General features: G+C 37.5%; 1 protein-coding gene across 2 annotated transcripts in view; it reads left to right on the top strand.

The window, feature by feature from the left end:
• The window catches only part of LOC111251433 (neural cell adhesion molecule 2-like), a 139,466-nt gene extending 121,033 nt beyond the window's left edge, over positions 1-18,433 (top strand). The window contains exons 5-15 of one of the 2 annotated variants that reach the window (XM_022807998.2): positions 1,317-1,597; positions 2,170-2,392; positions 3,810-4,003; positions 4,278-4,368; positions 5,048-5,302; positions 7,155-7,297; positions 11,018-11,222; positions 12,093-12,239; positions 12,370-12,432; positions 12,579-12,820; positions 14,153-18,433. In XM_022807998.2, the coding sequence (XP_022663733.1) occupies positions 1,317-1,597; positions 2,170-2,392; positions 3,810-4,003; positions 4,278-4,368; positions 5,048-5,302; positions 7,155-7,297; positions 11,018-11,222; positions 12,093-12,239; positions 12,370-12,432; positions 12,579-12,820; positions 14,153-14,242 (1,934 nt within the window). In that variant the 3' untranslated portion in view covers positions 14,243-18,433. The remainder of the gene's footprint in view (positions 1-1,316; positions 1,598-2,169; positions 2,393-3,809; positions 4,004-4,277; positions 4,369-5,047; positions 5,303-7,154; positions 7,298-11,017; positions 11,223-12,092; positions 12,240-12,369; positions 12,433-12,578; positions 12,821-14,152) is intronic. The other variant, XM_086989479.1, reaches the window with a different exon arrangement.
• Positions 18,434-26,520: the final 8,087 nt, after the last annotated feature.

Genomic DNA, 26,520 nt, shown 5'->3' with positions numbered 1-26,520 from the left:
TAGATCAAGTATCTTCTACCTGAGGTATCTAAATGCATGTATAGTTATTTGTACATGCACTGTTACATTGTTGCTTGCCAATAGCCAACTCAAGCTCTACGCAGGTAACCAAACGCTTTTGACAGTGGACTTCTCATACCCAGCTAGCTGAGTATCAGAGCGGAATAATTAGTAACTGGCAAAAAAATAACCAATTAAGTATCCATAAATGAAGTATAGGCGTGGCGAAATATCGTAACCATTTATTATACCCTTGATGGTTGGTTTAATTGATGTTTGAAGGTACTTGCAATACGTTAAAGGATAAAAAGCTTTCACACGCGTATATTAACTTATATTAGTGACAATCTCCAGGTTAAGCGGTAGAAAGGGCGTACGAATATCGCGTCCTCCTAGTACCAATGTACTTCCGTATTTATTTTCCTGTATAAATGACGTCGAACGTACCATTCAGTTATGACATGTACCCCATTGTTAAAACGTCTATTTTAAAAATTATATATTATGTATATGTTCGGGTGAATAAAAAGTTTTATAAAATACAATGATAATCTATAAGATAATGATGCGTCGGCGATTATAAATGCAACGCCCTAAGCTCTATTGAGCCGCATGGAAAAAGCGGGATGGGTGTATACAATTCGGCCTTCAAACCGCAGATGAAAAACTGGGTCAAATGTACTTAAGATCGTTGTATAACTGCTGTCCTTTTTATCTATTTAAGATATACGGTCCATTTGGTGTTTTAAAAATAAGCGGTCACACAACAAGTTTCACGTTCTATTGCTTGGTCCATATCTATTTAGTTAGGCTTTACGGCCTGCGCTTATCTGGGTGAAATAACTTATTATGACACCCTTGCCCCTGTTGCAAGCTAGCGATTTTTAGCATCCTAATCTCTGTGGCTGCGCTTTTGTACTGGAATAACGGCTTCATCTTTTTAGGGGAATCCAGTTCGTTCCTAAAGTTCTTTCAAACCGGTATGACTAAATTGCAGGCATCCACGCTAACTTTTTACGCTGTTCTCAGCAAAAAAATTTATGTCTTCTAAGTTCATGGAACCCCTCTGGTGAAGTGCTTGACGGCGATACCAAACCTAAAACTCGAAACGCACAGATTTATGAAATCTGGAGGGCAACAAACATCTCTATTAGGTCGAGTTAGTCGATGGCAGAGCTGCCACATTTTTGTGCTCATCAGCAAAGTTCTCCAACTAAATTAATATAGTTGTTTCTGTTTATGTGGGGCTGTTTGGTCCGTTTCCGTGTGTATGTGTGTGTTGTGCCTTGTCTGTTTATTTACATTGAACTCCACAGGCCGACCAAAGCCTACCCTCGAATGGAGTGGGATGCGCCCATCAGCTCTATTTGAGATTCGCCATTCGCAGGAAGCACAGCTGACCACAGCGACATTGGTGATCCACCGACTGGAGAGAGAAGATCTGGGCTCAACACTGACATGTTCAGCATTTAATAACATTTCATCGGCTCAGCATACATCGGTTACCCTTGATCTTAACCTCAAACCAGTAGGAGTTAAGATCCGTCGTTTACAAGCACCAATCTCTGCTGGCCTTCGAGTCGAAGTCGTCTGTGAGGTACGATATTCTGGCACATAAATATGTCATAGGCAACGTTACAAAAATGACGCGCAAAAGTGAACAAATGAATATTCTGTCGTAATTAGCTGTTATGTAAAATAGGTTAACAGAACAATATGATATATAAAACACGTAATACTCACAAGAGTGCATTGCAAGAAAATATATGGTAGAGATTACGACATAAGTATTTAGAACAGAAATTAGTAGCAGTCACGTAAGGTCAATGAAGACTGAAGTAGATCTGCATCTGGTATTGCGAAATGCGATATATTATTTCCAATGCAATTATTTCCAATGATCTAATATCTTTTGTGTGCGCCTATAGTTCCTTCAAATGTGTTAAAAAAAAAGAGCGTTAATACTAACTTCACAACTAGTAAGATTCTCACTAAGGCATGTTTATTTTCGAGAAGTAACTTAGGCTTATTTTCGACAACCCTAAGAAGGCAGCTGCTAGATTCATGGCATTTACGCTTTAATTCTGAGGGTCAAGGGTGTTATGAAGAGCTTTTTTCGATGCTCCGACAAGACACTAAAGTTTAATTTGATTCATAATAACTATCTAGGTGTTCGGTTCTCGACCTCAAGCGACGGTTTCGTGGTGGAAGGGCCTTAAGCAACTGAACCAGACATTTGAATATACTTCAAGTGATGGTAATGTAACAACATCTGTAGTGACTTTTACTCCTTCTGCATCCGATCACGGATCCAACATAGCTTGTAGGGCAACGAACCCAAGCATGGATTCAGAATCTGCCGAAGAGGATACTTGGAAAATCGCCGTTCAATGTGAGCAGTTAGCATTGATATTAAGAATCAGTTTTATTATTTTACTGTAAATTAAATTAAACTTCTATTTACTTGCCATTCAAATTCAAACCCACTTAACTCGTCTTTGTCAAAGTTCTTTTTTAATACTTTTAACGCATGCAAAAGCACATTATTTATTGTAATCTTGGTCAAAATGTGTCACATAAACCTTCTGAAATTAGGCTTTCTCTCTGAAAATTAAATATAAAAATACAAAGCAGGTGTCGGTAAGGTAGTCACTGGCTTGTATAAATACGTTCTAAGGTACCTTGCGACTCCAAAAAATAAAATGGGTGGTCTCAACGACTGCATATGGAATTTATATAAGAATTTATGGATGGAAATGAATAGTGCTTTTGCCATAGCCGATGTAAGCACTATCTGTTACAGCGGTAAAACATTTTCTCAAATTGTTTTGCAGGTGAAAAGTGTACAATCTATTTTTAAGTATTTTATGACTACCGATTGCAAATAAATTTTACTTTGAAATAGGAAGGATACACTAACGCTACTTTAAAAATTCGTTAATTCAATTTGAAAAGGTAATTTGAAAATTCGCTCGCATTGGCTCCTCAGCACTTTCCAACACGGACATTGCTATTGTCCCAGTACTCTAGAGAATCAGGTTTAGGCACATTTGATAACCAAGAACATATAATGTCGATCAATGTAGAATACCTTGCCTTTACTAACGAGAAAAATTCCACCATCTACTGTTGTTACCAACCCAAACAAAAAGTTTTCTCAGTAACTACCTTGAGAACAAATTAAACACTATCGATAGATAGGTATATTTTTAAAAACGCTGAATATCTTTTATTGCTGCCATATACCTAGATATAACAGCTTTACATTGGTGATGACGATATTGCAAAGTGTGCTGAAAGCAAGACTATGCTTATCATGCAATGGAAGACATGTCTTAGCACCAATAACCAGAAAAAAGATTGAAGGAATTTAAATCTACGAATCATGCTAGTAACTGTAAACTATAATATTAGTCATATTAATATTTTTATCTGATAATATAGTTTAACGCCAAATGTAGTAATAAAAAAAGGTGTTCGAGTTTTAGGTTTCGTCTTTTCAAAGAACTTTTCTCTCATGCGGTGATCAACATTGCCTTCAAAGCTGAGTCCTGGTGTCTATTAGAACATAAACTGCATGCGTTTATGTAGAGATAGCTCCTGCTAAATAGCAAATAATGTTGAAAATTTTTCTAAAAACGGGTAGACATTATGGATTTCAATAAAATACATATCGAAGGGAGGTAAGGCTTTACACCCGCAATTTTTTTGTATCCAAAGTGTTCCAGTGAATAAAAATCTTGGCGCTACGCTGGTAGAAGATTATAATAATTCTCTGTATTGTCTTTGTTTTATGCAATAATCAATAGATGCACCAAGAATTAGTTTGGCGTTGGGAAGCAAACTGAACGCGGAAAATATTGTTGAAAATAGTGACGTATATCTCGATTGTGGAGTAGACGCGTTTCCAGCAGCTGATGATGTCCACTGGACGTTTGAAGGAAAAGATTTGATTGCGGGCCACAATGTAATCATATCAAAGCATTTCCTCGTCATTCAGCAGGTTTGTTAAAGTTCTGTACTTATAAACTGCACTAACAAACAGTTGCTGACGAAAATGAATACCAATATATAAAGCAAATACGGCAAGCTACTCTGAAACTTGAAATTTTAAGGTTTTCCTTCCCTGTTTACAGCGGTCTCTCTTCCGTGATATTATTCTCACTTAAACGATACATGTTTAGTAGTTCATGCAAAACGTCTCAAATAACCTAGCATAGTTAAACTATAGAAAAGAAAGGGTCAAATGCTAACTCGTGTTCATGAATGTTTTACAGGTTCAAACACAGCATTCCGGTTTCTATTCCTGTCATGCAGAAAATTCAGAGGGTCGCTCGCAGGCAGATTCCCTGTTTCTTCGTGTTCTACGTTAGTAAATTTGACAGCCATCTAAATTCTTCATAAATAAGGAAATTATACAAATTAGTCCTTTTTGTGCACACTTCAGGTATAATTTGTTGACCATTGTTACGCAAGTTCTAAACACAGAGCACCGCCCTTTTTAGAAAGTATTCAAATGATAAATTTTATATGATATAACTTCGTGTTATATCATATGTGTGCGAAACCAATCGTTGATCAACACTCATTTTGTCGCAAGAAACGTGTCTATAACTATCTAATAACCATGAAACTATCTTAGCTTAAAAGCTAAACGGCGGACGGTTAATGTGCTATTTTATAATTTCGTAGGAATAAACAAAGCTCTGGCTGTCTTTATCATCCAGAGGAAGTAAGTATGTACAAATAGCAAAGTATTAATTAATGTATTGACGAATCTAAAAGTGCAAGATTTGTCATATTACAGAGACCAAAAAAGCTTGCTCTTTTGTGAATAGATGACGTTTCAAAGAATGTTTGAATGTATGAAACAAATGGATTGACAATAACTCTTGCGAAGAATTGTACTACTTTTTACTGTTTGCGTCCAATTATATTATAAACAGGCCTAAGAAGAATGATCACATTGAGTGTACGTTACATAAATAGATACCAATTTTATTTTACTCGGGCAGGTAGAATTGGTGCTTTGTTGGAACTCTTGCAGATGCTCCAGTATGCTCCGAAGATCAGCATGTACTATATGCAGCTACACGACATCAAGCAATTGAAGTGCATTGTCAAGTCGAGGCAGATCCGTCTAACGTCACTTTCGAGTGGTTCTTCCATCTCAATGGAAATTCCCAACAAGGCAAGAAAATTGAAGCAGTCCGAAGTCAAGGTACCCTTTCGATCGCCACGTACACGGCGCACGGCCATGGAGATTTTGGAACACTTACTTGCCAAGCGAAGAACCGAATAGGTGTGTGAAGTTTTTATCTGGCAAGTTATACAATTTATCATTGCTCATCTAATAACAATGAATCCATATTGTAGACGAGGTTGACTGTATTAGCTCTCTAGTACATGAAACGCATTTTATTAAACATATTAATAACCCCTCATTTGTTTATATATTCCTTATCGTAATGCTAAACTGAGTTTCCATATTAATATATAGTAATATACCGTGTAACATATAGGCTCATTATACTTTTTAAGCGAGCATTTGCTGTATTTACTTTAAATACGTTTGCTGAGTGCTTGAATAATTAGATCGCATAGACATAAGTACCGCTTTTAGAGAAAGCAAGACCTGATCAGTGGGTTAAAGGGGTGAGCTAGAGCATTGAAGGAGACGAAACTGGTTAATACTAATTTTCGATGCGTTTTCTTTAGACGTGTCAGGTTCTGCTAACATCATCTTTTATACTGCCTTGTTTCCCGTATATGAGCTTTAGACCCTATTAAAAGCGTATTTAGTACCTAGATTTTTATTTAACTAATAAGCGTAATTTCCCTTAAATAATTGGTACGGGTAAATTATACCTATATGCTTTCAGGTTACTATATTGCGTGTACTTGGTTTGAACATTTGCTACATCAACCTTCAGAAGAGGTGTGCGTGCAAAAATTAGGCCTGTGCCATGTTTATATAATCGGAGTAAAATAATACTGCGGAAAACGTGCGGGCTATTTGTCCCAGTCTATCCAAAACCTACGTCTCAATTAGTTAGTCTCTCTGGATATCAATTAGGGAAGATATTAGTCTGTTTACCTCTAAGAAAACGGCTTTCCTAACCTTTTTATAATCTAGTTTTCCATGCGCAGATCGGTAATGGTAAAAGTAAAGTTGTGTCAATACCACAACGTCTTTGGTGTCTTAATATCATTCGAGGACTAATATTGAAGATAATTTGTCTAGTCTTTCATAGTCTGGTTGAGTTTCTTAATTCCCTAAAATAATTCAAATATTGTTTTGAATATCGGAAAAAAAAGCTTAAAATATCATATTAGAAAGCTTTCTGAATTACTCGAGTAATATACTGCAAGAGTAGCATATAACAGAGAAGAATGGACTTTCCGACTAAAAAAAACTTCGCTCGCTTAAAGAAAGATAACTAATGATATTTACTGATAAAGAAAAGCTTAATCAAGTAAAAAAAATTCATTCTAAAAAAAGGCAACACTTTGAAGTTACTCAGTAATTATTAAGTTATTACGTGAATTCTATTGTAAAAGTATTTCTCAAGTATCTATAAATCTATAAATACCTAGGTGGTTTATCGGGCTGGTTGCAGTATTACGCGCACCTTTTTAAATAGCCCACATTTATTTCACAATGATATATTGCACTTATACAATGCGACTGCTTACCACTGGTGACGATTTATGATTTTTTCTAAGATTTTTTATTTATGGATACTGTACAAGGGGTAAAATTTTTAATGTATTTAAGATCATTTGAGGAATCCTTGTAAAATTCATATATACTTCTCCACTCGCTGTCAGCAACAAAGACTTTGTCACCTGAAAAAATCTAGAGAGAGGAACTTCTGCATACAAAAATGCCACTGTACAACTCCCAGTTTGACTTACACATTGGAATACGGGAGCTATGATGTACCTTATTAAAGGAATGTAAATTCATAGAAAGATTTTATAAATACACAAAAAGGCATCCACGGAATGACTTAATCTGCACCTGGTAGTTTTTCGCCATCTGAATTGCTAGTGTAAAGAACTTCAACTTGATTGAGAATAATAAAGATTAAACTATTAAGTCTTGAACTAAGTGCAAAAACAACGCCACGAATTCTACAATTCATTTATAGGTGAAATGAAAGAGCCCTGTGTGTTTCACGTCGTACCGGCCGGTCCACCTCCACCCCTCCAGAATTGCTCTATTTCAAATCAGACACAAGAAGCCGCTCTGCATCTGACTTGCATTTCGGGACCAGAAAGTCATCTTCCACAGGTAAAAATATAAGAAATACTCAGATTAATATTATGACGAGTATGCTAATAATTTTAAAAACTTCAAAACCTACTGTTCTTCATCAGTAATGTTGTATAGACAAGTATATATATATATATGGTGTTGTCACCCATTTAGATCATATCCAGACAGCTTATACCGTAATAGTGTAGCTGCTCGACCACTGTAGTGAAGTGCACATACATTGATTCCCGATTTAATTCAAATCCTATAAAAATTAAGTATAGAAATTGTTTTTCGACCCAGTACTCTGATCCGACCATTTTTGCATAAAGTTGGACATACAAGAACAATAGTTGATACCTAGATTATTACAGTTCATATTTCCATAATTATTTTATTTCTGGATAGAGTAAAGGTACAAAATATGGTCCACGACGTCTTGTAGCACCGAAACAACGATGTAGGAACATTGTCACCTGAGGTGGAATATCGGAAATAGCATATAGGCCCTATCCCACATATAGTAATTGCGCTTATTTAATAGAACGTCAAAATTCGATCAATTCCGTAACTGCTTATAGCTTGTTTATTCGAATTTAGAAAACCTAAAAATGACACACTAAATTTAAGCCGATGGCACACTAGTGATGGTTGGTGAGTGCAGTCCAGTATATTAGAAAGCTCTGGTAGTTATGTAATCGATTTCAATGAACCTAGAACTTCAGACCTGGATGCCTGCATTAGTCATTCGATGGCAAGATCTATTGATATATTACCCCATTTATTATATAATGTTAATCTATATCATTGAACATTTTGTTCTATCTAGTAAATTGCATCTACATACATTTCATTATTGTAAAATTGGGTTCAATCCTTTTATAGCTCGAAAACCAATAAATGGGGCAACAACATAGAATATCATTCTATACATCCCAAATAACACACTAGTTTAAGATTTAACCAAAGCGATATTTCATAATTCTGGGAGAAATCGGTAAAAACAGTCATCTATATTTGTGCTCAACCAACGGTGGCCCAACAGCACCAAGTATGAGCTAGTAAATGATAAAAAAATAAAATAATAATTATGATATAAGCTGTTGGAACTGTAATTACCACTGCTACTGGCACTAGACTGTCTTTAATATATTTGATCATTTGCAAATCTACTAAGATTTTTTAAAACTAAAGTTTGTTATTCGCCCCGCTATTTCTGTATTATTCATATAAATGTGCTAATTTTTATTACACTATATATTAATATATTCGGCGGAAAGTAGGCTAACACATGGAATTAAAAAGTAAGCAGGTTGCAAAAACAGTGATTATTAAAGTATGCCTAGAATGATAGGCATATCCTAAAATACACAACGTTGATTTTAGTGAAAGTCAAAGTTGTGTTGACTTTAAAGGTCGCTAGAGTGGCAGCAGCGCTCAAGTAAATTTTGAAATGATAATATAATCTTACTCCTCATGCGCATCCCTCAAGATATTCAATATTTTGACAGCTGCTTACCTTTGGCTTTGCCTGCTGAACTAATCATAACCATTTCTTGCAAAATTTCTCATTGCACCGTATGCACATATGTTTTCTAGATATACATTATTTTCTGATGCAATGATATTATTTATTTATAGATATCTTCGAATGCATGGTAGAGTTTAGATACTGAAGTACGTATAATATATTTACAATATTATTAATCCTATACGAACCAAGTAAATATTAAAACTTCGTTTTTCGTCAGATTTGAAAAATATGTACCAGCGGACATTGCTCTTATTTTCCGATTCTAAGCTTTTATCATAGACCATTGTGCCGTTATACGTGGCCCGTCAACTTGTACCGAATGCCGACTGCCGATACTATATTGTATTTGTCTCCTATGCCGGTTATTCCGTTGTCATATCATCAGACTCAGTTGTTTTAACTTTGACCGTAAACACTTTGTACATTATTTTTCAATTGCAAGTATTGCAGTAACCGGTTACAATTCTACCTTTATCTGCAGAGCATTTAAAATAATATGAGGAAAGCGATTACACATATTAAAGATAGAAATAGGATAATAATAGTTAATGGCGATAAAACCATGTAGCCAATTAATCGGAGAGCCTAAATAAACATTAGTGCGGTCCTTTATCCAAACAATGAAACAGTTTAGTATCATTTATCGGTGATTCCAATGACTAACAGTTCCTTAGAGGCGATACTATGACAAAGTGACTTATACATTTGTTAAATAAAATTCAGGAAAATAGAAAACAGGTTTCCGTTAAGGAGCTTGGGTGACATCATTGGGCGCAACTTTATGGGAGCACGAGAACCAAATTCTAAAAACAAGCTGGTTTAACGCATAACTCATGCCAATTTAAAGACTACAAAAGCTACGTTTTAGTAATACAGTGATTTTTTTATTAAAATACTTTTTAAACATTGTGATTGTACTTTAAACGAAATTAAAGCAGGGTAACTTATTCTTTTTTGGCTAACTTCGGTGACAGGTGGAATGGAAGGGTAAGAAGGTGTACCATCTATAATGTGCCCAATTTACGTGCATACTATAACTCAACATGTTTACGTTAAATGCACTATAGATACAATATCTTTAGTGTTTTATAGGAATGGTTTTGTCTTAATCTCGCTAAGAAGCACAACAAAAAAACAATATTTAAACCTGCGCTCTGTGAAAGGTGCTCTGAGAAAAGTTTTCAACCAGGAAGATCGCGGCAAGCCGGCGCTCAAAAATTGCCAATTCTTTTTTGTTTAGGAAACATCAGCGCATAGCGTCTTGCAGGATATTTTGCAAATTACATGCTTTTGCAGAGCATAGTTTTACAATTTTCTATAAACTCTACTTCCTTTTTCAAAAAAAAAAAGAAAAAGGGAAATTCGGATATATATTTAATTGTGCGTTAAATGTGTGTACCGATTGACACTTCGAGTATATCAAATTTTTAAGCCCGATGTTATTTTTTTCATTAGGGCTGTTCCGAAAGAAAACTTCTATTATGAAACACTAATTCTTGGAAAAAAATCATTTTCAAAAATACAAAAAAAAAAACCTGAATTTTTAATCATGTTTTATGACACGTTTCAATGCTGGTACGCATATCAGTCAATAGACGTAGTAGTATTTAGCGTCTAAACATAAGTTGCGAGAGAGTGATCACCGCTTTAAAAGAATAAAAATTGATTTAGCAATAGATTAGAGTAAGTATAGCCTTGAGACGATAAGAAAACGGTATTGCGATGTATAATATATAATTATGATTAGAAATACCAAAAAAAAACTTAAACGCGTTCTAGAATAGATACTCACGTGTACAGTCCATGTTATGTAAGACTTTTACAGCAAAAAGTAATATTTTCAAATGAAAAGGTAACGATTGTGACGTTCTAATGTATATAGGTATAGATAAGACCCAGATATAAAGTAAAAAGTTGACCATAGAGTTAAATCGGATAGTTGCTTTATCTATTGCATGCACTGTTAACTTCCAGCTTGCTTATCGCTATTCTTTGTGCTAACTTTTTATTGTTGCCACTTGTTGTCGGCGTTATCTGTCTATTAGGCCATAAGTAAATGTTATTTAAATATATTCGTTGCACTTACTGATTCGGGTATGGGTTGTGGCTGTAATGGGCGCTTACGTGACATTTGCCGTCTCTATGTTATTCTGAATAAAGTAATCATCGTATGATTTTTTTCCTTTGGAATAATATATTGTTCACTCAAAAACTCCTTTCAGCGTTTTTTTGCGGAAGTACTTAGCGTACCGGCCGCAACGGTCGTAGCCAATTTCTCCAATGCTCGTCCCGAGTTCTGGCTTGACGGTTTGGCTCCATCGACCGAGTATCAAATCCGCGTTTGGGCAGCCAATGACCACGGCAGAAGTAACGTCGCTACGCTTCTATCACCCGTCATGCCGCATGTTGGGAAGCTCACAGAATCTAGTATGAATCAGTGTTGTTAAACACACCAATGAAACATACACACTAGATAGCCTATGTGAATAAAGCAAGTTATTTAAACGAGTGTCCCTTATGTTGGAGACGCTTTTAAACTCATTATTCCTTTAATATATTATTTTTTATATTTATATATATATATATATATAGAAGTATGTGGAAACTGCCACATACTCATGTACCTGCAGCATAATTCTCATAGGAATGTAAACTGAGGATGACCGTCATCGCTGACGTATTTAGTGTAATATCGCGTTGAGTGCATTTAGTGATGTCATTGTGTTCATTCAAATAATGTCTCCGATACACCAAAGCTAAGAGACAATTATACTTGTGCTAAAATTTAAATAAAAAACAATAACAGTGAAGCATATTAAAAGAGTTTCTTCTGCTCTTTTTACGATAGGCATTGGGGCACCGTTATGCAGCGAGATTTAAATCTGGCGAGATGCCGACTTCCAGGTCTTATAGACTCCCATATTTGAGTGCGCACACTCGGGTATTAAAAAAATGTGATTACATTATTTTTCTGCTTCATTAATGATATTCTGCGGTGAGACTATCAGTTAAAGCACTGTAGAATTTGAGACTATTTGCATAAAATTTATAATATATGTCTTGCTTATATATATTTTTATATCAGGGATAATTGTCGAGAAAACTTCAATATACAGGCTGCAAAGCTTTCTTGACCATACAAAGCACCAGTCCTCAGAAAGAACATTCGCATGGGAACACTAGAGTATAGTGAAATTAAACGTGGATACTCTTTGTATACACACAAGGTGCGTGTATGCGCTTTTCTGATTTACTTTTCATACGTTTCACCAATCCATGTTACTATTGTACGTGCAGGTCACCCGTTCGAGTCGCTCTCGTCAAGCGCGCTGACGTTGAGTGTTCTTATCGCCGCTGGAATGCTTCTCTGTCTTCTTCTTCCAGCTATTTTGCTAACCGTGCTGAGACTTCACAATACTGCTGCTACCCTGGACGACGATAAAAGTATGTAAAAAGCAGTATCAATATTACGCTAACCAAAGGGTTGAATTTTATATTAATAAAAAAGCATGTGTGAGTATTTGAATGAAATCTATTCACGCAAAATGATTTACGTCTTTTCTTAAATTTTCAGAAACTGAAACCCAGACGCAGTCTAACGACTTTGATCCTTTAGGGCTAGAGGATTTTAAAACAGGTAGGCAACGGTTGTTGTCCATATTCTATCCTGTTGCTGCATCTGCTAAATATCTCATTATAATTGGAACGGCGTGGGTACGAGACTCAATGTCGTGTGATAACTAAAAAAAAATGAATATTGCATTTTCCCTTTTACTTATGTAGGCGCAGTCTCATCACGAGAATTGACAGAAATTGCCGAAGAGGACGAAAGTAATGGAGGCGGCGCCATGTCTCCGATGGCGAAAATGGGCTCTCTCGATTCATCGCTCGGCCCTTCATCCGGATTGGGGCCCCTTGGAAACCCATTGTCTCCTAATAGCACTCTGGGTCCGGTCTCGGGAGTGCTGCATTCAACTCGGTCTGTTAATGGATCTATACTTATGCCGCCGCAACATCATATGCAGGTTTGTTATTCATGTCAACGAGTCTTATATATGATGCATTCATATCTAATCAGTATGAAAAGGCGGTTATAGACTCAAACCCTTACTCAGAATGGTGGATTCGCTGTGGCCAATCAGTTCTTCTGGCGTGGCAATGCTTGACGATGTCAGACTTAACAAAAAGCTTTCTGTATTTTTCAGTTGCTTTTATTTATTTAATGCAACTGATAAATTATTTAGTTAAAGCTTAGCATACACTATAAACGACTTCATTAAGAGTTAGCTGAATTACCTCACTCAAACGCGTATTTTAAAACAACTAATCGAAAAGTAGAGAAAATGGCTCAATATCCCTCCCTTCTACTCTGTATGCATAAGCGAAATCTGTAGTAACAAGCGAGTTAGCTCTTAATCAGATACATCTAATTCAATGTTAAGGTATGAAGTGGCTTTGTTTTTGACCATTGCAAAAATTGGATTTTGTCTTTATTAAAGAAATGCGCTGACTATTAGGATACTCTATTACATAATTTTTCTCGAAATTTCCTTGACTCTACTTGAAATACTTTTTCGATTGTTTGTTTTTTAAACAACTTTATCGCATATAACTAACACAAATTATCACCAATGATGAAAGATTGGCAAAATGTGCTTATTAAAGAGCATAGTACATGATAAATAATGATGGTTAAACATTCTTTGGCAAAGAAAAATCATTAATCCGTAAGTGGCGCCCGTCTATTTTATTTTATTTACTTAAATTATTCTAGACCAATTTTGTATATTGGCTGATATAGATATGAACTAAATTTGTAAAATAAAAAAAATGAAACAATAATTTTTATTTTTGTCCATGGATTTCATAATTAGTCAACAATTTTTGCAAAGGCTAAGTAGAAGCAACATAATTAAAGCTAGTTAGCTTTTAAAAATCTACATAATTAACATAGTAGTTGCAGTGTACTATTATATTGATTCGTCAACATCGTTGTTTTCGACGTTCGTTTAATACCACTGTACCCTACGTCTTTTGAACATTAGTAATCGATTCATATCGCCTACAGGCAACTACGAAAATGATAGTTAAGTTGATTCCACAAAATATAGATAGCATTTATAATTTGTCTTTATCGATAGTAAGATTTAAGCGCTATTTTTTTTTTTAACTAACTTAACTAACTAACATAACTTCTGAGAAAAATCTGACAAAAACCATAACTGAATCACCCTTCATAAGAGAGCCTCGTTGAACGAATCTATGGTAATAACATCTGATTTACCCGAGTATGGTAACATACGTAAACCTGATAGCATTGCAAATTTTGAAACTATTGAACTTGCTTTATATTGCAGGCATTCCAAGATAGTGGTGGCCAACTACATGTTGTTTATCCAAAACAAGATGCTGCGATGCTCAACTGGATACAAACAACCGGTCTATAATGTATATTAACAATTCAATATAAAGATTGTTATAATTACATGAATGCTTCCCAGAATCGCGATAGCGGTACTGTCCTACCACTTGGCAAGGCGGCTACGACAGTTGGAAACAACCAGCGATATATATATATATATATATATATATATATATATATATATATATATATATATATATATATATAGTTAACGCAAAATAAATACTAATAATATAATAATGTAACGTAAATAAGAACGCATTGTGATACAACTGATATAGTAGAGTAAAAAAATACTTATGATGATAAATCTACCGCATAACACGTTCTTTTTCGATGTAAAGGTGAGCAGAGGAAGTCTGTAGAAACCCGGGTTTCTATTATTTGTATTTTTCGTTTAAAGTGACGACTAAAAAACAAGCGCTAACTCATTTTAGATTCGTCAATGGTAGTGTCTAGTTGCCTACCATCTATGACTAAAAACGTCTTGGTGAAATTCTGAAAACAGAAACTTAAGCAGAATAAATTAAATAGAGTTCGATAGGCATCAAAACAATAAGGTCTACACGAATGTAGGATGCGTAAATAGAAGCTGAAAATTTGAATTCCAAATGGAGTATATTTTGCTTTAATACAGAAATTTTGATCTTGTCACGAACTAAATATATGGAAAATATGTATGGAACAATACAGCTACTGGTAAAGAGAGTCCAACGATTAAGCGTTCTAACAAAATCGATTCTTAAGTTATTTGTTTCGCAAACATGTTATGGTTAGAGCGACGATAACCCATATGCGTATCATTTAGTGCATTTTACTGTTTGACGCGGATTTTGGTCACCTAGTTCATGTGACTTAATGCCTTAGGATTTTTTGAAGCCGGAAGTTCACGTCTATGTCTATCTAAAGTCATGAGAATAGACCCTATTTAACAGAACTGCAACCATAATTATGCCAAATCGTGACTGAATAATGGTCATATGTCAACAAAGTCTAAAGGGCGTTTGCTGTATGTCCAATTCTATACGATGTACACACATATTTACTTGATTATAGACTAAAAATTTTGTCCTTAACGCAAAAAAAGGAAAACTATTTTACCTGGAATTTGAAGCATCACCTTTTATTGAAGTCCCCTACATTTTAAATACACTCCCAAATATCAACCTGCTCTACTAAGGACAAGATGCCGAGAATCTTTGATTGTTTGGAGAAGAATCATAGCACACAATTATGGGAGAACATTGAGTATAAGCACGACAGCATTTTTTAAGCGGAAAATTTCCACCAACGAAAGCACACAGAATAGCTGTTAATATCGTTTTCAAATAAAAAAATAACGTGTCGAGTGTGCGATCTTGTAAAAGTCGTTACAACAACAAGGCATAATCAGATTAGACTAGGCTATTAATTCACAAATACTTGCAATAGAATACAAATATGACTGAAGCTTAAGCTACCGCTCTCCCAGTGAACTCTGACTGATATTAATTAGATAAGTATAAACCGGAAGTGAAAAGAGAAACACAAATTTCTGTTTATAATGAATATGGAAAAATGCAGTAGACTAGATTGCGACAAATAGATGGCTAGACTAGATTAAATGCTACTCAATTGAAGTAGAGGCTCTGTTAAGGAAATGTATAAAATACTATAAAGAATGTTATCAAGAACTAGGATCTTTTCGCTTTGACTCGCGACGCACTGTTGACGAGTGCACCGACGGACACTGAAAATTTCCTTGCGGTTGACATCACGTGTGCAATTTTTTTCAAAACTCAAACAACTCTGTTTAGTATTCCTTCGAAGTCCGAACCGGTTAAATATTGTCACTCCAAATAAATATAACGCGCTTATGCTGTAGTTTGGAATACTATAAAGTATCCTACTATTATTACTATTCCTACTAGCTACACCCGCACGGAAACGTTTTTACAAAATATGTTACAAACATACGCAGAATGCTCCACGTTAACTTCTATACCTTTCTGATCATCTACTTTGATAGAATGTGTGTACCTATAAAGCGGCATACGACGCGAGGAATACACACATTCGAGCCTATCATGTTATACCTAGTTCGTATGTGGCGACGGCTCCGGTATGTATTTAGTACGTGTACGTAAGGAGCCGCTCAAAAGAATCAAGGAAGTGGCTTCAATTCCGCGTCAAAAGAAATAGAAAATTAGAACGAAGGAAGGAGATCGACACCAGCAAAGTGAGAACAAAAAAGCGTGAAAAATGACTGACTGCATTCTCGCCGGTATAAATCACCGTATTGCCACTGGCGCAGGAGCTGGAGGATATAATTTGTTCCGCAAGCGTTTTCTATCGTCGGATAAGCGATGCTTGCGGTGTATGTATAATACTGAAGGTTACAATTGTATAAGGAAGCTCTTCTCCATTTATGTAGATATAATCGAGTGCTACTATAACTAAATAATAGATATTGTGATTATTATTCCACTTCTGGGATTCAATTGTGTTACGAGTAATAGCAGTGGTGGAATCGTATAACTGAGGTCCTTGTCCATAATGTTTGTGTCCTTGCCGCTTTTGTGTTTCGAGTATATACTATGACATGTAAATAAACATTAAATTTTCTCACCCCAGACATGCAGATACAGCATAGACAAAATAAAAGATAAATGGAAACATTACTTCATTTAAATATGCCCATGATCCTATCATATTGTAAATATTATACAGGAAGAAAAAAGCTGTTTAAAAAGCATCACGGACACGACACAAAAAACGGAACGCGTCTTCATATAATGAGAAAAGTAGTAGCAGAGCAACACATAAAAACAACATCTAAAGCAAATTGTGCGTAACAAATATATTGCCGAAAAATAGCAACGCTTTACAAAGAACAATCTGGGACGAAAAAAAATAGAAGACAAGGGCTAACTTAACTTGAGTTTTCTCATCTTTTGTGGGATCGTACATTCCTGTCTTGGTCTCCCATCGTAATCGTACTGCTCGATACCATTTCGCCTGTTTGATTGCCTTAACGTCAACAGCACAAATCTCGACAAGCAAAATCAAGCCAATTTGTTCGCCCAGATTTTTTTAACAACGAATAAGTGAATACATGGTCACCTACCTGGCAAACAACTCCTCGGAGATAGCACTCATCTGCTTCCTTGTGGCTTATACAAATGTAGATCGGGCTATTGAGAGAGTAAACGGGACATATTTATGTACAATTCTGACTAAAAACACTTACATCTACCCATATGCCCATACATACCCATATAATGGTACAGCATACAGGCGTAAAGAACGGGTGGTGCACCGGTGCTTACAATGATAGATAGTAAACGGCAAAAACAGCAAAACGAAGCTTTCAATAAATTGTGACTATTAAAAGAAGGAAGATCAATAAGCTCTAATGCTATAGCATGCTACTACTGCTGTTTTTGCAAACAGACATCATCGATTATTGAGTATGTGTGCAATAATTGGTTTCTCTTATAAGTAAATGAAAAACAGAACGGGGTGCGAGCAGTATACAAATAAGAATGTAGTTGTATATTGTTGTAAAATTTCATTTGGTCATGAAGGAAGACAGGAAAGGAGATATACATTGCGGGTGAGGTTGCTAAATATTTGAGTATGCAGTGTATAAGGTGGTGTTTTTGTGGAGTTTGTGTTGTTAACGGCTATCGCCGGTAAACACGATGAACGTACTAGGCCGTACTGAAAAATTTTCAGCGGTTAGTAGCTAAAGGATCTGTATTGTACTGATATAGAGGTGTAAAGCACATGACTGGAATTGTATGTCGACAAACTAGAGAACTAGGTGTACTAGAACTGATGAGCAAAGAGTTCTAATCTCTCAGTTTGGCAAATCTCCTATAAAAGGAATACAATCATATGGCTCTGGGACCCTGCATCAGACAATTTAACTTTTGCTACCCCGATACATCACTGATTCGTTTCATAAGGCTTCTTTAAAACAATAAAAGCTCTTCATTTCGTATCATATAGAATGAAATTGTGGGAGTGTCTAGGATATAAAATTTTCCAAAAAATGAGCGTGTGACTTAATTTTGCTGGTCAGTTTATATGTGCGCCGATTCTCTATTGGCAAGAGTCATCTGTAGTAAGAGGTTTTAAACGAAGTAAAATATTTTTCTAAGAAGTTATTTTGATAAAAAAAGCAAAAATAAACCAAACAAAAATAAAACCACGTTCTGCAGTTGCTGAAGTATTCGCCACTAGTTTTCATAACTTAGGTATATGCTTGAATTTGATTGTGAGATTGAACTTATTGTAAGACAATATAAGATTGCTTACTTACGAGTTCTTACGATTTTATGGCTAAAGCGAAGAAACTTGCCGAATTGGTGTATAATATACGAAAAAAAACCAGCATAGTTTTAAGTCAGGTATAAAATGGAAATAAAAGAATGATAAAGAAGAAAGCGGTGGATTAAAATAGTAAGTGTACTTGTCGAATAAGTAATCACTCTTTGTAAGAATCACAATTCTATAACCAAATAAACCATCACAGCTAGTTACTTTAGATAGACGAGAAAATTAAAAAATACTACATTTAAACATTCAAGAAATAGCAAGCCCAGAAATGTGCCATTAATAGAGTGAAAGGGGAAACTTGTGATAATTGGAGTTATCAGAAGCCGAAAAGTAATCGGAAGGAGCGAAGTACATGTATTACGCCTATAGTATGAAATATTTTCCTTAGAACCTGATATTACGATTAGCTGATTCTCGTAAAATTTTAGGTAAACGTGGAAAGTAGAAAATTTTGCGCAAAAGCAGCCTCAGGTTTCTTGAAATCGAGTCATATGATATACAGTTGAAAGGCACAAACGTAAGCTTACAATCGGATTATACGTTTTTCTACAGGCTAGAAAAACTAGTTTACATTTGCGTGAACCGACAGCTGATGATGAATATCAACAGTTATTATAGAGCAGCAATAATTTCAAAGAAATAGAGAAAAATGGTAAGGCATATATAGTATTCCAAACCAGGCAAGCAAAATGAGTTATACTTCGGACAGACACCATATAGGCTATTAAATATAATGAAACGCAAATACTAGCCTGAAAAAATTCCATATTTTGAAACTGACGATATCATATACTCTGCACGTAGAGAAATTAGGACGGAAATCATAAATCCAAGCTTCATACAGATAATCAATATGTCGATCTCCTAAGTACTGAAAAAGAACTAACAGCGCAATATTTTGATGCTACGTATATTCTTGTCAGGTCCTCACATATTTCTTGATCTTTTATTACTGATCTTACGTGTACTAGAAAACTTGATTCACAGAGAGATAAAACGTTAACAGACACTCTATTTACCATTTTCTTAAGAATTCGATGTAAAACACTGACGCAGGCTTAGAGCTGGGTGATACATGGAGACTTAATGTAGTGTCGGAATCAATCCTTCGTTTCACCGAGACAAGTACTGATCGCATTCCCTTCCTTGAGTCTCGCTCTCTTGCCAGTGCGGAATTTCATTGAACAGTATCACGGCATTGGTAGGAGAAATGGCATGTGCCTAAGGATCACTTGGCCGTGGTCCCCCCCCCCCATATTTGAGTCCCGCTAGACATGCTATGCCCCAATACAGTGAGCCCGAAATTCTAGTTACGTACCGTTCGAGGCGCTTCTCCTTTGATGACTTTTTCGTATGGACACTCGAAGCTCTCACTTTTCGGTGGTGGCACACATGAAATTCACAAGTTCCGCAGCTCCCATTTTTGGCAAGCTAAAAAGAGATCTTGTACTGATGGAGATGCCTCATCTATTTCACTTAGTTATGTTCTTGTTCCTGGCTCTTGCCCTCGGATCCTCAGAAGTCATCATTTGCCCCTTGGTCGAAGCGGAAACATGTCGGATGGGGCTTGTCCAATCCTCTGTAGGTAGTACTGTAAATTTTCAGGGCGCGTAATGATCGGTGTAACGTAAGTTCGCTAATACTTCGGTACACTCCAGCTTTTTTTCTGACATTCCCAGATTTTCAGTTGGTCTAGCTGCCTACTCGGCCTGTCAGATGTGGTCACTTTATGCTTTTTTAGTGCCTTCGAGACCGCTATTCCATAGACGCTTGCTCTTTTTAGCCTTCAATTTCTGCGGAGGCGTTTCGACTAAGACAAAAAGCACCGATATACTGACTGTCCTATACATCTAAGAAATTCGCAGTGCAGCCATCTTTCGTGGTTTACAGAGGAACTTATTTCCATTGGAGTCTGAGACGAGTGGAATTAAAGTGGAGAACCAAAGAGCGCTACTAATTCCGCTACCGACATTACCTTGTCCTTTATATATTAAATGGGACCCTTGTTATAGGCGTTCGCCGTTTTTGCTTGCTTTCGCTGTAGCCGTCTTTACACGAAGCAGCCCACTTAGTTCATCGCCCAGGTGTATGCGTAGGTATGTAGTATCTTTCACCATCTAAGTTTGCTTCTTCATTAAATGAGGATTGATTTCTCGCACACGTTTTTTCGTCTGAGCAAAATATTTTTATTCTTTCCCAAGACAAATTCAGGCCATTTTACATTCTCTATTCTGAGACTGCCCTCACTACCTTATCGGTGTATAGCTGCATCTCCGCAATCATTTTTGTCTGTGCCATAGCTGTCAGACAGTCTGCATATGCTTGGAGCTCTACTCCGCTCCGAGGATCTCGCAATCCTAGGCAATGCTCCATAGGGGTGGGCTTCATGTAGAGCTTTGGGGCACTCCCGTTGTCATTAGGAGTATGATCCCTTTACTCGTTATCGTTCTCTTGTTGAAGTAATCAAGTAACATGTGCGCCAGGTAAAGTGGTACAGCCTTCCTAGTCATTACTTTAAGTATTCTCTTTTATGGAAGATTATTGAAGCCATTTTTGACGTGTAGACCATAAGAGCTTTCGGGTTCTAAAGGTCGAACCATGAATGAGTTTGGTTTCGGCTTTTATTCTATCTTTATCAGGGCCGAACGGCCCTTGCGAAAACCCAACTTGCTAAGGGACATCACTCCATCCTTCTTATAATAATAATAATAATAATTGCTTTAAAGTCTTTGGGCGAGAAGCTTATAAAACAGATCGGCTTAAACTCTCCGTTTTTTTGTGGGGTAAATGCCACTTCTGTCCTTTTCTAGGCGGCCGAGAGCGAACATTCGCCCAGGGTACCTGTAGCTATTATGGTCACTATCTCCGAGAATTTCTTGAAAAGTATCTTACCTACCAACAGCGAAATACCGTCTGGCTTCGGCACTATCCGCTTTGCTGCCCTGAGGATTCCCTGTAAGCATCTTCGGATTTGTTGCTGTTTATTTCCAATGACGTGCGTGAGAACTCTTCGCGTTAGAGAAATAGTTTATTCAGTACGTCGATTCTGTCTCTTTCCAGTATACCTAGTTTAGAGGCTCTCCTTATTTTTCCGCTGACCACAAGGGATAGGATTTTCCTACAAATCCTCCTTGAGACCTGCAAGAAAGTTCTTCCAGCAGCGTTTTTGCTGTTGCTTATGGCGCGCTTAGCACTGCCCTGTGTTATATATAAGAAGTAAACACACTAGCTGTCTTTTTCGTGTTGCCTTTCGATCCCTTGGTGGCTCTTTTGGCCTGCTAGCGGTCTTGTGGCCTGCGCGATTCCGCCAGAACCTGAATTGTACTAGTTTTCTCCTACTTAGGTGCTTGAACGCCCCTCGTGCCAGCCTGCATATCCTGTCGAGGGTTTGATGTAGAATCTCAGTGCTTCGAAGGATACCGTTTTCTCTAATTAAAGCGTTTAAAGTGTCTTTTATTGGTTCTGTGCTTCGGGATCCGCGTCGAACTCGAAGTGTATCCGGGGCGATCGCAAATCCGACGCAGTGATAATTAAGTTATTCCCGTCGCCGAGTATTTGCCATCCTGTAATCTTTCCTATTATTTCCTCGACTCCTGCCTTGCTCGATTAAACGTTGGCTCCCCTTCTTTACTTGTAACATACAGATTATTCGGAACCATCCATTCCATTATCAGTTTTCCCATTTGGCTTTTCTGACAGAGGTCGATACTTTCTATGCTACACGGGTAGTCTCCTAAATACAGAACCATGTTTGATTGCAACGCCTTACGGATTGAAGCTTCAAGTCATATATATGAGATTTATACTCTTCCAGCGCGCAGTTCGTAGCCTAGCAGAAATGTACCTTTTCCATCCGTTACAGTTCTATCCACGCAAATCCCTTGCGCTCATTTTCTTCTTTGTTGGGAGAGAGCCATCTGTTTTAGTACAGGCGCTCCAATACGTTTCTCCAACCCAATTAGATCTGCCACCATTAGTACTATTGATTCGCTTTTAAAAGTGAGTGGACTTTTTGTGCTATACGAAAACTGGTCTACCATAGGATGGGCAGGTCGACTGCGATAGCGGTCAACCTGTGTTACTTTAATCTAAATGATTCACCTTGGTTAACATTTCAGTGGTTTGAGTCTTCGTGGGATACCTGCACTTAATCTAGTCCAATCTTCTGCTTCCGTTATGGATATCTTCTTCGCCTTATGACTGTTTCTGGTGCGGGCCTCATGCTCCTTTTCGTTTGCTGGCACCCTGATGTGGGCGATTCTCTTCCGCCTGCTGCAGGGAGAGTCATCGAGCTCACGGAATGACCATACTTCTTGACCTCGTAACAGTATGAACACATGTCGGAAGTATGTCCGATTCCTCTGCACATAACACGGCCGCTCTTCGATTTTGTCGTTTTTTCACACTTTGGCAAAAGGACTTGGCTTCTGTCATTTGAAGCATCTAGGCAACGATAAGCATCCGCTCACAGCTCCAGTACACTATTAACTTTATCAAATGCTAAATGCACAAATGTAAACACTACTATTGGGTCTAGCGACGACTACTGATGGTCCATCTGAAACTTGTATCTTTGTTTTCACTAACGTGTGTACTCACCAATGAATATTAGTGTCGCAGAAATGCTCTCGTTTTAATTAATTCGACAGACGATTCAAAACTGGTAATTGCTTTTTATATACGCTATTTATGCATAGCTTTGCTACCTAAGCCCGACTCACAAATTTTATCATTGATGTAGTCCACAGCAATGCAGTTTCAGGGGACACCGGGGCCTCGATGTTCGTGGTTTGTGGTTTACTGGTGGTATTTCCTTACAAAGTTGAAACTATCCTTAAAAATGATTTTATGTTATTGACAGCTGCTCGCCGGAAAACCGAATTTTGTTGTGTATAGGCGCATCCCAGCCGGTAGATCTATTCTTGATACACATAAGGTGCTGCGCCTATACACAACAAAATTCGGTTTTCCGGCGAGCAGCTGTCAATAACATAAAATCATTTTTAAGGATAGTTTCAACTTTGTAAGGAAATACCACCAGTAAACCACAAACCACTCGGATCTCTTTTACTAACGGCGCGCAACTTCCGAATGTGTTACCCTACAGAGATGCTGTTAAATAAAAGCTCGTTCCAAAACGGTTGCAAAAGAAGTAGAAGCAAGTTCCAGTACAGCACAACCAAAAGTTCACGCCAGGCGCAAATAATGGGAAGAGTTAATCAACACCATCTAAAAAACATGTTGATGATTCCTTTGTTTCGATGAGGCCGTTAGGGAATTAATTTCGATAGGACTGCTATATCACGGAGTATTCACTAAAACCCCAGGTACACATCATATATCATCAATGTCAGTCAGGTATTTCTTGAAGCAGTTAAAACCTCATCACTGCCGCTTGGCCCTCAACTATCTCAAAAGAGAAGAACCAGATGGACTTCGATTTTTCTCCGATCTTTTCAATTATCGATGCAAAACTCAACCATTAGCGGTTTGTTTACGACCTAGAAGATATGCGTATTGTGGGTGTAATCAATTCCGGTCAGTGTTCATGACCTGAATGTGGTCCCCAGCGAACAAAACGTCGCGTCGCCGAATTTTCTCTGGTGAGATGAAACGACCGATAAAGAAATTGCTGTGCAATCGTAGATCGATAATATCTGAAAAAGACCATATGCTTTCTTACAGGGCGGTGCACTAGCTCATATTAGCCATTTTGTACAGGATGGAAATGGCATTGTTGTAATTCTAAAGGAAAATTTCGAAACGACCCTGTGATCAAGGCAAACTGATGTACTGTTTCGTAAACTTCGTGCATCATATAGTCCCTTAAGAAAATATTCAAATCACAAGACCAGGACGGTTCATGGAGATTAGCCGGAATATGGATTGAAACTAATGGTTTTCCAGACGGTGCTTCAAGTTACTCCGTCTTGTTGAAAGCAATGGTGGTTGCCTTAATTTCTGCATACAAGAAGATTTACAGCATGTCACGATAGACTTCATCTCTGAGTGGTACTTTTGCTCTACCGTCACTTTCAAAAATATCCTACGCTCCCCGAGCCGAAGACTCGTCCCGAGACTTCTTGTGAGTGAAATAGTTACTTGATGCCCAGTCTTGAGTTCTTCGAAAGCTAGGCATGACAATTTTGTTTATTCACATGGCTTTTTTTTCAAAAGAAGTGTTATCAGAGAAGCCGTTATTACGTGCCTTATGCTCCAACATGTGATTAGTGAACAAACGACGCTTGCAATAATTCTGGATCTATAATTGTTGAGTCAAGTAAACGTTGTAAACATAAAGATAACTGTTATTTCAAAACGAGTCGCAGAACGCTTATCGATAACATTTGGCTATTAGGTTGGCATCAGTGTTGCAGTGCACTGCAATGATGTTGTGATTTGATCGTCCGTTTCGGAGTCTTCCAGATTTCACTTCTAAAAATGACCCAATCTCTTCAAATTTCTTGATCGTCTCGATAACCAACAAGAAGTAACGCCTATATTCTGCGCGACACTTACAGAACGTCACCGTAATATTTTTCCTCACAGGTGGATTCCAATTTTACTTACGGTATCGTCGTTAAGCATTGACTCAGACGGCTGGTTCCCAGCGGAAAATGGCGTGTCTTAGGGAGGTTTCAGACACAGGACACTTTACGTTAACTTTATTGGGGAAACATGTTAGTACTGCACTATCACGAAAATGAAGAAGCTGTAACTAGCACACTACAGTGTCCAACGTCGGTTATGGACTGGGATGACGAGTCAACCAACTTGCAGCAGGCATCTAGACGCAGAACGCGGCTGAAGCACATATTGCATGAGAACATCGGCATGAGTATTCCTTCATGGCATACAGACTCTGAAATTAGAAACTGTTGCGTTTACGTAAGGCACATCAGCACTTCCTGAGTAAGGCTTAAGAGTTATTTGCCGTATCGATGTGGCTATAGTTTTGAGCAATAGTAGGCGAGAATGGATTTGCGGTGACGTCGTATACATGGCATTGTTTAAGGTATAATTGTTCGAGAAATTGCTGCAAGATTGGGTACGGACCTCTTAGATTGCCATGCACGTATATCGAACGTCAAAGAAAAACTTTTTTTAGTTTCGTTCTAATTATAAACTGGCTGAGGTTGTAACATGCTTTTGAAACCTTCCCAGTAGTTTCAAAACTTAAATTACCATCATCGGTTCCACTAATCTTCAGGCGCTTGTATGGCTCACCCACTGCGTACCAGACCCCTGAAAGGCTAAAACAAAGCAGGCCTTAACTTGCGGGTGGAAATGAACACAGCTTAAGGGAAAAGACTAACTCGGTAGACCTCCTCACAACTGAAGAGAGCGAGAGCATTTTGGGACACTATCTAAAACCTCAATCCCGCTCTAACATCAGTTGTGTAAATGAGATCGCCTGTGATCGATTTGTGTCCGAGAGGTTAAGTTTCTTTGTATACTTAATCGCAAAGCCAGGTTTCGGGGGCCTTGCCGAAGCGCTTCTTCGAGAAAGTAGACGTGGGTTTCATGTGTCCTATAAAAACCCATAGCAGTAAGGTCTACGCCTTGGTTATAGCCGACTTTTGTACTCGTTCGTACCGACTCAAAAGTTTACCTCTGCCGTGGTTTAGGCTCTAAAAGCTTCGCAGCACTCTTTCGCGCATTCGGTATAATAGTGACAGACCACGTGAGCAACTACCTCTGACATACTGGATACATTCAGACTCCTGTTGGGCATCAACGGTTTGGGTAAAGATATCGTCAGAACAGTCGCTGATTCAAAGGTCGCAGTTTAACATGCGAGAGCGCAGTCAAGGAGCCATTTAAATTGTTTTTCGGCTACTAAGAACCTTTCAATCTGCAGATACAAGGAGCGGAGATATCACGGAATTGCGTCGACGTACACACCGCGATCGGACCAGCGACTGATGAAAGTGTGTTTAAAGCAGGAGTAGTCAACCCCGCGCGAGCTCGAACATCGGA

This window comes from Varroa destructor, unplaced genomic scaffold, assembly GCF_002443255.2.
Source record: "Varroa destructor unplaced genomic scaffold, Vdes_3.0 BEIS01000005.1, whole genome shotgun sequence".
NCBI classification, from domain to species: Eukaryota; Metazoa; Arthropoda; class Arachnida; order Mesostigmata; family Varroidae; genus Varroa; species Varroa destructor.
This window is presented reverse-complemented; position numbering and strand designations above follow the sequence as displayed.